The 10,219-nt window shown below is 35.0% G+C and overlaps 2 protein-coding genes across 10 annotated transcripts; one reads left to right on the top strand and one right to left on the bottom strand.

The window, feature by feature from the left end:
- Positions 1-411: 411 nt before the first annotated feature.
- On the bottom strand, positions 412-4,255 carry LOC121217094 (Fanconi anemia group J protein). The gene is made up of 13 exons (XM_041092662.1): positions 3,762-4,255; positions 3,508-3,601; positions 2,987-3,062; positions 2,747-2,808; positions 2,614-2,655; positions 2,397-2,497; positions 2,174-2,315; positions 1,462-1,523; positions 1,314-1,387; positions 1,157-1,230; positions 667-754; positions 525-597; positions 412-428 (listed from the first exon to the last, which is right to left on the bottom strand). Exons 1-13 carry the CDS (start codon positions 4,159-4,161, stop codon positions 412-414), a joined length of 1,305 nt encoding a protein of 434 aa, XP_040948596.1. The 5' UTR covers positions 4,162-4,255.
- A 1,103-nt stretch (positions 4,256-5,358) lies between these two features.
- On the top strand, positions 5,359-9,441 carry LOC107905718 (putative pentatricopeptide repeat-containing protein At5g43820). Of its 9 annotated transcripts, none has more exons than XR_005913966.1 (4): positions 5,359-7,162; positions 8,058-8,174; positions 8,460-8,604; positions 8,819-9,441. XR_005913966.1 is itself a non-coding variant. In XM_041094007.1 (3 exons), exon 2 carries the CDS (start codon positions 5,666-5,668, stop codon positions 7,136-7,138), a length of 1,473 nt encoding a protein of 490 aa, XP_040949941.1. In that variant the 5' UTR covers positions 5,378-5,493; positions 5,657-5,665; the 3' UTR covers positions 7,139-7,162; positions 8,058-9,441. The 9 variants fall into 9 exon arrangements, 2 of the variants coding, with proteins under 2 accessions (XP_016687929.1, XP_040949941.1); XR_001686592.2 differs by having other exon boundaries at positions 8,058-8,364; positions 8,463-8,524; XR_001686591.2 differs by having other exon boundaries at positions 8,058-8,364; positions 8,460-8,524.
- The last annotated feature ends 778 nt before the right edge of the window (positions 9,442-10,219 follow it).

Genomic DNA, 10,219 nt, shown 5'->3' with positions numbered 1-10,219 from the left:
TTGAATATCAATTATCTGAATCCAAAATACTTAAGCATATATATAACAAATTCAAATATCTAAATCCGCATCCATTTTCGCTTATTTGTAAAATGCAATAATAATAATAATAATAATAATAAACTTGACTAAATGAACTCAAATATTTAGCAAACCAGATATCTGGTAGAGAATATTATTTAATTCAGGTGCAAATAATAAAGGAATCGGATTTTAAAGTAGTTATGCTAATGTCAATACAGATATTACAAAAAATGTAGATATCAAACCTATAGTCATCTCTAATTAAAATGACAGAATAAAAATATAGTAATAAACTCATTAACAACTCACTCTCATCTTTTTTAAAATATCGTTGTAGAGCAAGCTGATAATCAAAAATGTGAGAACCATCTCTTGAGAAGAAATATGTCAGTGAAGAGAACAGCCTGTAATACATTTCTTGATGTAGTTAAAACCAATATTAAGACTGCAGGGGATTTTAAGTAGCTTGCAGTATAAAAACAAGAAAATAAAATATATACCTTCCAAGGTTATGACAGACATGCCACTTAAATGAAGTACATCTGATTCTGTATCTGAAGCAGCTCTGATTGCCTTGAATAAAGTGCGGTTCATAGTCAGTATAAAACAGTAAGAATAAAGCCTCAGAATGTTGTTGAGTACCTTTGTTGCACATTCTAGCAAGACAGGGAAGAATTGCTGTGAAATGTTAGCTTCTTGGAGTTGCCTTACCGCCTTGTCACCGGTCCAGCTAAAGACATGTTATAGAAACATGTAAGGCCATACAAACCAAATTCTAACAGGAAAAAACAATGAAAAGACACATAATAACTTTATAACTTTCTCAAACAAACTTATTTGCAGGAACTAAGGTGAAAATTGACATAGTTCATTGATTTCTTTATTACAAAAGAAAGCATGATATTACAATTTACTTTAATGCAATTGCAGACATAATGCAATCTACAGCATGCATCCAGCTTTTAGAAGCTCAGCTAGTTTGAAGACAGTGGCATACCTTCAAGTAGATGTTAACAAGAATGTGTGTGCTAAAGAAAGAATTTTTAAGGCATTCCATTATATTCGCCGACATGACAGTCCCACAAGGAGAGATAAGGATAACCACAACAATGAAGTTTTTTGCAACACTTACGAGGAGAAGTAGTGCTTAGATTCATTTGTTGCTTCTAATTTGCTCTTTGTCTGCTCAATCCAACTTATTAGGTTCTACACATCCATGACATCAAAAGCAAAAAGTTAACTAATATAACATCAGACCTCACTGCTGCATGATCAATTACTTCCCTTACCATTATCATTTCAGACAATGGTTGGTAAACGTCGGCCTTGATCATCTTGAGTTGATGAAGCTCCATCTGCAATTCTACCATAACCAATAATTGCTATAAGAACTAGAATCCTAACATGATAAGGTAAAAATAGAAGTTGGTAACCTACTGTGCAAAGCATCTTCTTCAAGATCCACACTACCACCTTCACGAGCAATATCCTCTAAATTGCTGTAACAAAAGAAACTCTTGATATTCAGCCTTCCCAAACAAACAAATATAAAAGAAAATCAAATGTCAACCAGTCATCCCAATGGCATGAGAAATCAGTTCTAAAGCAACTGCATTTGTCTATATGTCTAATTTAGCAAGCCACCGACTATCATTGACCTCAATTTCCAAAACTCATATAAGGCTCTAAAGAGATGTTTCTTAAATCCTTTGGGCTCAACCAAATCACATCTATTCTATGTAGATCCCAAGAATGAAACACAACTTTTGAGTGCATCTGAAATTGCAGACTTGGAGGAGTTTGTGTACTAGGAATAAGAGAAAAGTTAAAAACCAAGGGAAATAAAGTGAATTTGACATACTTGAGTGTTTCTACAATCGTAAAAAACCACAGAAAGGTCAAAAGGTACATAACTTCTGGGTACGCCAGATGCTAAAACCAAAACCAAACAACAAACAACCCTACAATACAAAATAAAACAAAAACAATTTGGCTACCCCAACTCAGCAAAACTAAAGGGCAGAGCCAATATATAGAAACAATTACAAGATCTAAGTCGATACTATAGAATGTTTGGTTCTGCTAAAATTTATCAGAAAATAATCAGGTGTTCATCAGGAAATCATTGTGAAACTTGGCAGTAACATACTGAGCTTCATCAAGAACTATAATGGCTCCTTTGATATCTACATCCATTGCCCCTCGAATAACAAGATTGATAATGTAGCTATACGGGCAAAAAATCAATTGTGCATCATCTGCCATTGAACGTGCAGCATAGTATGCACATCCTGGAAATTGAAGAAAAAACCTGTGTCAGATTCAGAAGAGAACGTAGTGGTAGAAATACATTTGAACGGGAAAAGAATAACCTTTAACAACTTGTCCAATTTTGACAATATCTTCAATATCATGGGCCTCATGACAGCCTCCTTTCTGAACTGAGGGATGACATTTGACCTTATGCATATTTCTGCATGAAATGAGTAATTTCTGTTGGTTATACTCTTACTTCGAAATTGACAGTGGAATTGTGGACAACCAAAACTAAGACACCATAAATGGATACCAGACAGAAGACCAACTCACTTAAATTCAGAGCATCCTTCCTCTTGACTCAACAGAAGCTTGCTGTCAAATTCCAGTAGTAGGCTTAGTATGAAAAAAGTAACGGAAATCATACTAGGTAAGAATAAAGAATTCTAAGGTCCAGATATTGCACCATTCTTCATCAATATTCTCCTTGGAGACATGAGGATTTGTGCAATAATGTTTCCTTGAAGCCTGAGAAATTTTCAAAAAAATCAAATTTTGACCAGTTTTCCGTATCTGAATCTGTTACATAGGAAAAATTATGTAACAGAACGCAATTGATGAAAGCTTTTCCACACACACAAAATGGAAGAAGAAGAAGAACAAGAAGAAGAAGAAGAAAGTCAAAATGAAGAAACGTATAAAATACCAATATTGCCATGGGAACTCGATAAGAAGTTTTCCTGTATTCACGAATCACTTGAGAAATTTGTGAATGAGTCCTCCTGACATTAATAGGAAACCACAATGCTTAATAACAGATCCAAACCTTCAATCATACAAGTCCTTGCAGCTTTTTCACACAGATTAATGAAATCAGAATATTAGCTCAGTTATCATGAATATTTTAAAGGCTTAAACCAGCAATGATCCCAAGCACGATACCAACTCCGCAAGAACCATTCTCTATCACACAAAAAAAAATTAGTATCCTTTTCACTCGACACAAACCATAAACCTTTGTTCCTGTCATAGCTTTGATAATAGGCTCTAAATCAGATTATTTCAGAACCAAATTCAAATTTGAGTGATAGTTTGATGTCAAAAGGAATGGAGAGAAGGATATTTTAAATAGAATATGACCTTAAAATGAAGCCAGCTTCAGACAAACCAAAGGTAATAAAAAATAAAATAACCAAAACGCTAAATTGATTTTATAATTACACTTACGAAGCATAATATATGGTAGGAGCCAACATTTTCTTCTTATTCTTGCTATTTGCAGCATTCTGAGGTGGCTCTGAAATGCTTGATGAAGGAATGCCTAAGAAAATAATCAAGGATCATCATGCATGCACCCTTGAATATAGACGAACATACTTATTCTATCAAGTTCAAATTTGAAGCAAAGCAATGCCGGAAATCGAGATCCTGAATTATCAAATAGAATGCCAAGGAAATCTGAGAAAGTATCGCAAACTTACTTGAAGTTGAAGGTTGCGTTTCGGGAATAAAACCACCGCCATGACCGAGAGGATCAGTGACGGCCTCTGGATCCGGGATGGATTGAGACAGAATGCCTTTGATGTTATTGATCTTATAGTTTTTCTGCCAAGCAAGAGTGGAGCAAAGAAGCGATAGTGATTTACCGGTACCAGTGGGCGATTCAATCAAGGCATGACAATGGCCGTCTTTCTGAGCTCGATCTAGGGTTGATATGACTCTGTACATGAAGGAAAGCTGCGTCCCGTACGGCTTGTATGGGAATTCCACCGGAATCCCTGCAATATGGTGAACATTTTTGGGATTCTTGGGACTGATGAAGTAAGGGTTAGGAGTTTTGCTGGGTTTAGCTCCGTTTCCAGTTCCGAGTGTTGCAGACATTGATTGCTTGATTGGGTTCGGAAAAAGAGAAGTGCATGCGGACGCTTGACTAGAGTTATAGAGAGCTTGAGACTGTGGAAAGGAAATATAAGCGGGAGAAGTGAAGTTTTGGCGGGAGTTTTGAGCATATTGCTTCGGTTACAAGAATGCCAAAAAAGGAAAACTAAAATCAAAATATAAAAAACAAGTAAAAGCCCATCTAATTGGGCTTGGTGGAAATAATCCATTGGCGGTATTGTAGTTCAAATATGAAGCTGATCCGCGTCGGTTTGGTGGATTGTGTGGTTACAAATGTTTGGGCCAGGGTCTGAATAAATATATCATAAGTTTTTTATTTTAAAAGTCAAGCAATATATAATTATTTTTACTTGATTTAATAATATTGAAATCAATATTTTCTATATATTTCTCCCTTATCTTCTTTTTATTTTGCCTAAAGTAGTGAATCAATTATTAGTATTTTTTTCATCAAATTACGAAAAGCTACAAAATGATCATCTAACTATTAGAAAGGTTACAAAATTGTCACCCCGACAATTTAATTTTATCTTTTTTTTGTCACTAATCAACTAATAGTGGTAACTTTTTAAACTGACATGATAACAATTTTAAATTTCAACATTTATGTATTATGTCAGTTTAGTATTGGTTCTAAAAATTTTAACCTTCGACCCTAAAATCTAACAAACCTCAAAATGCACATAAAAAAAAAGAGATTATCCATTTTTAGACTCCACTGGTTATTGGATGTCGTAGCATCTGTTTCAAATTTTAAGTTAAAATTCATAAATTTTGACATGAATTTTGAGAAATCAAATCAAATTGTGTGATAATGGATGATAAGACAAATTCGTCAATACCCATAATGATCAAAGAAGATGGCGAGGAATGGTGATTCCAACAACTATGTGATATGGAGGAGGAAACCATAAAAGGTTTTTTTTTTTTGAGAAGATGATGAAATCAAAAAATAAAGAAAGAAGAAATAAATGTCATGTCATAAAAAGTTGTTTTTATGCCCCATATTAAGTGTCAAAGATTTAGCACTAGAGCAATTAAAAAATTAAAATTAAAAATTTTAATAATTAAATTGAAAATCTTAATAGTTAGATGATTAAAATAAAAACAAACTGAAAGTTGGATAACGAATTAGGAAATTTACCGATAAAATTCACCTATACAATAATACAAAACTCAGTCTCGCCTCTGGTGTAACAAAAGAAAGATAAACGCTCAGCATTTCTAGATCAAACTAGTAACCGAGAACTGCTTTTCAATGGCGTTTCATTTCCGGCGACTCCCTGGATGGTATTTGAGTTTTAGCAGTGGCAGGTATCGTTTGCCCCACTTTAGTTCGCTCCTTTCTGTATTCCGATTTTCAACTATTAATGGTATTCCCGATTCCTCAATAAATGATCCGTCATTTCATCAAACACACAACCGGTGTAACGTCGACGAGCGTCGCGTTCTTACTGAACTCTCCGACTTGTTTCAGCTTTCTCATATGAACACGACTATTCCACTGTATCCATATAAGGAGAGTTATCCGGTGAAACAAATAGAAAGTATAGACGTTGATGAATTTTTATTGCCCGAAGAGAAATTGCGAGGGATTTTTCTGCAAAAGTTGAGGGGTAGAACTGCAATAGAAAATGCTCTGTCAAATGTTAGCGTGGAATTAAGCATCGATCTTATTGCTAAGGTCGTAGATAGAGGGAATTTAGGCGGTGAAGCTATGGTTTTGTTTTTCAATTGGGCAATCAAGCAGCCAGGGATACCAAGAGATGCTCACAGTTACTACATAATCATTAGAGCTTTAGGTAGAAGAAAATTTTTCGAGTTCATGATTCAAGTCCTGCATGATATGGTGAAAGATGGCGTAAAACCTAATTTGGAGACAGTTTCAGCTGTAATGGACAGTTTCATTAGGGCCCGGCGTGTACATAAAGCTTTGGACATGTTTGAGAACTTAGAAGAGTTTGGATTGACGCCTGATACTGAGTCTTTGAATGTGCTTTTACTGTGTTTGTGCCGTAGAACTCATGTAGGTGCTGCAAATTCGTTGTTCAATGCAGTGGGTGGGAAGATAAAGTTTAATTGTGTGACATACAATATCATGGTAAGTGGATGGTCGAAATTAGGTAGAGTTAGCGAAATGGAGAGGACAGTGAAAGCAATGATAGCAGATGGATTTACTCCAGATTGTTCAACTTTCAGTTACCTCATTGAGGGCTTAGGAAGAGCAGGGCAGATTAATGACGCCGTTGAGATTCTTGATCATATGAAGGAGAAAGGCTGCATTCCAGACACTAGAGTTTACAATGCAATGATTTCTAATTTTATTTCTACACAGAATTTTGATGAATGTAAGAAATATTACAAGGCTTTGCTGGAAAGTAACTTTGACCCTGATTTGCATACTTACACGAAACTGATATCTGCTTTTCTCAAATCTCAACAAGTGGCTGATGCTCTTGAAATTTTTGAAGAGATGTTAATTCAGGGGATTGTCCCCCCTACAGGGTCTTTAACCTCTTTCATTGAACCTTTATGCAGTTATGGTCCACCTCACGCAGCTATGATGATCTATAAGAAAGCAAGAAAATTTGGCTGCCAAATATCACTCAATGCCTATAAGTTATTGCTCAAGCGGCTATCTAGATTTGGTAAAAGTGGAATGCTGTTAAATTTATGGGATGAGATGCAAGAAAGTGGTCATACTTCTGATATGGAAGTTTATGAATATGTCATTAATGGTCTTTGCAACATAGGGCACCTTGAAAATGCTGTACATGTTATGGAGGAGGCTTTGCGCAAGGGGTTTTGCCCAAGCAAGATTGTATGTAGCAAATTAAATAACAAACTACTTGCTGCAAATGATGTTGATAAGGCTTACAAGCTATTTTTGAAGATTAAAGATGCTCGCCGCAATGAAAATGCTCAGAGATATTGGCGTTGTAATGGCTGGCATTTTTGAGTCGCACATTTATACGTAATTCAGGCAAGTATACTTTGCCTTTGTACTTTGTCTATTTTATTAAACTAGCTTGTATTGCTGATGTAATTATTTTACTGGTATTCCTAGAGCCTGTATCTAAGGTTTCTTGCCTAGTATGAAGACACTGCATTATCATTGAAAGGAGTAAACATTGGCTTTTCTTTTACCTTCCATCTCTAGTTTACTTCTCTTTTGTTGCATTTCTGCTCTCAATTACTCCCTCAACTCGATAATGTTCATGCCTATATAGTAAGAATAATTGCTATTGGTAACATTATCTGTTGATTCTTGCCACTTTATATAGTATGATGTCTTTGTAAATTTATGGGTTTCATATCGCGAATCATTGGCATTATAAAATATTCAGTACCCTGAATTTGGTGAACTGGAAACTGTCATTTCATGAAGTGCTGGATGAGTTTATGAAGTCTTGTTAGAATACTCACTTCTCTGTCAGCTTGTAATGTTTCATTTTATTCATTTAATTTTGAAGGATTGTTCAATGTTCACAGTGGGAGAGTTGTTTGCTGCTTAGTTCTTATGGACAAGATGTTGAAACCTGTTCTGATCCAGCATGTCACCCCATTCATGTATTAGTGTAGCGGGGCAGTGTCTTTATTGATTGCATATCTTTTGGAAAAGCATTATAGCTGTACTGATTCTTGAATTTCTTAAATAGAGCATGATGGGCTAGTTGAACCATAATATTATGTGTATATGTGTCTGGGAATTGAGGAGCTTCTAGTAGAACAATGTTGACAATCAATTGTGAAGGGAGATTTAGATTATGCCAAAAAGAAAAAGAATGGGAAATGGGTAACCGAAGCTCTCAAAGTAGGTAGGGATTATGAATTCATGACCTTATCTGTGCTGTCTGGCATTTCATTTGAAATTTCAGGATTTGGCAATGAGTTCTCTGTCAAAGTGAAAAATGTGTCAGTCTCTCAGAGAGGAAAAGTATCTCCAGATGGTAGCTCGACCTCTAATTCCTCTTCCTATTTGGATGAAAAAATGGGTAATCTCTTCACTGCTGCTGGATATCTCATTAAGAGTGAGTCTGCCTATACACAGTGAAGATGAATCTGCCAGAAGTCCTTGTGACAATCCTACTGAAAGAAACTCACTAGAAAGTCAATCTCAACAATTTTCTGATGACCGTTTTGGAAAGAATACTGAAGCAGATGCAGAAACAAATCAGTATTGAAGTAGAAAATTGTTTTCTAGTCAACTTTTATTTTTCTCGTCAGACTCTTTTTTTTCTCATTTGTTCTTGCTTATTTTGTTCATTTTTTCTGGACAGAAGTTTTGGTCAATCAGCTTGGGGGACTGTTGATAATGACGATGCAGACTGTGTGTGGGGATTAGGTGTTTAATCCTGTTTATACCAATGTGGCCTGAACTTCTTGAAGCATTTTCCCCCTGTTTTCAGCATCTTGATAATTTAGGTTATGTAGATTTGTCATTTGTGTAGATTGCCAACACATTCGACATGTACCTTGTCTGGTGATACAGAAAAATGTATAATTTAGATTAGATAGATTTGTCATTTGTGTAGAGCTAAGAGCTCTCAGTCAGAAAGCTGGTTATGATCCATTTTAGTCTGATGGTATGAGTTGCAGATTGAAATATTTACTCATGATATTTAATCCCACATGGCAGGGTGGGGACTCTGACAAGCACAATGAAGTTTTTGGTTCAAGTGATTTTGGTGTACGCCCAACAAGAACAGAATCCCCAAGCGCAGAAAGCTTTTATGATGAGAAGTGTCCATTCACATTTCAAGACTGTTCTCAGCACTCCACTCTCCGAGTTTGGAAACTCCCCTTCAAGTGATCAGTTATAAAGTTCCTCTAGGTTTGTTTCTATCAGCATGGGCGATAGCGGATTTTCACAGCAACCTGAGATACTCACTAGGTTTGTGACTCCATAAGTAGTACCAGAGAGTTTGGCCATGGATTTTCTTTTGATGACGCGATCCATTTGGCTCCAGTGGTTCATTTAAAGTCCCATCAGATCATCACAGCCCAAAGAAAGGTTCTTCTGATAATTGGAGTGCTTTCTAACTGGTAATCTAATGAAAAATGGAGACCGGAAGAAGAGAAAAAAATTTCTCTTCAATTTTCCATTTCTAGTGGTTTCTAAGTTTTTGGTTAGGTTTGCTGTTTGACTACCTTTCTCCATATGCTGTATATTCTGCTTGCAACATGGAGTTGGTGCTTGTCTGGATATTTATTATAGAAAAATAATGAATGAATCAAGGCAGATATTTATTATAGGTTAAACTAATCAACTAGTCACTGAACCTTGGGTAAATTTTTATTTTGATTACTTAATTAAAAAAGTTTCAATTTGGATGTTGAATTATTCAAAATTGTTATTTAAGTTACTGGGTTATTAAAATCGATGTTATATGGGTTTTTTTTTTTGTTCACCCTGTTTGTACTAATTGAAAATTCTCTTTTCCTTTTTATTTTACAGTTTAATTTTTTCATGAAACAACTTTACACGTTATAAATTTACGAAGCAAAATAAAAACAGCTTGTCTTCGATCTTCAATATTGATCGTTAGATTGATTTGAATTTAATGTATGTTCTATTTGTTTATGGGTATTAATCTACTTTACTAATTATCAAATCTCGCTTGAAATTTATTGGCGGAACTTTAGAAAAAACGCTTAACAATCAATAATTTAAATAAAATTTTTTAAATAATTCAATGATTAAATTGTATTTTTTTTCTAATTAAGTAATTAAAATGAAAACTCGTTAGTAACTAATAATATAGTTTATAGAAGCAAAAAAGGAAAAATACTTGATCGATTTATGAACAGTCATGAAGACACTACAAGGAAGACTACAATTGACCGTACCTCTTCCAAGTCTGAATAAGAGCTAGAAGCCAGTGGTGGTAATTGTCATTCTACAAATCCCATAAATTCAGAGGTCGAAATACACGAGCAAAATCCCCCAACTAGCAATAAGTATTTAAAATTTTCTGATTCGATGCGTGGCAAAGAGATTCCTTATAGATGTATTATCGTCATTGTCTTCGTCATGCAA

This window comes from Gossypium hirsutum, chromosome D05 (genome assembly GCF_007990345.1).
Source record: "Gossypium hirsutum isolate 1008001.06 chromosome D05, Gossypium_hirsutum_v2.1, whole genome shotgun sequence".
NCBI classification, from domain to species: domain Eukaryota; kingdom Viridiplantae; phylum Streptophyta; class Magnoliopsida; order Malvales; family Malvaceae; genus Gossypium; species Gossypium hirsutum.
Note: the sequence above shows the minus strand (reverse complement) of the source record. Positions and strands in the feature narration are given on the sequence as shown.

Bases quoted from the DNA above. Each gene is read 5' to 3' on its own strand.
- LOC121217094 (XM_041092662.1), bottom strand. From the start codon at position 4,161: ATGTCTGCAACACTCGGAACTGGAAACGGAGCTAAACCCAGCAAAACT. The intron at 3,063-3,507 runs GTAAGTGTAATT...TATTAATGTCAG, and splicing joins CCTACCATATATTATGCTTC to GAGGACTCATTCACAAATTT. The intron at 2,316-2,396 runs GTTATTCTTTTC...TTCAATTTCCAG, and splicing joins AATTGGACAAGTTGTTAAAG to GATGTGCATACTATGCTGCA.
- LOC107905718 (XM_016832440.2), top strand. From the start codon at position 5,438: ATGGCGTTTCATTTCCGGCGACTCCCTGGATGGTATTTGAGTTTTAGC.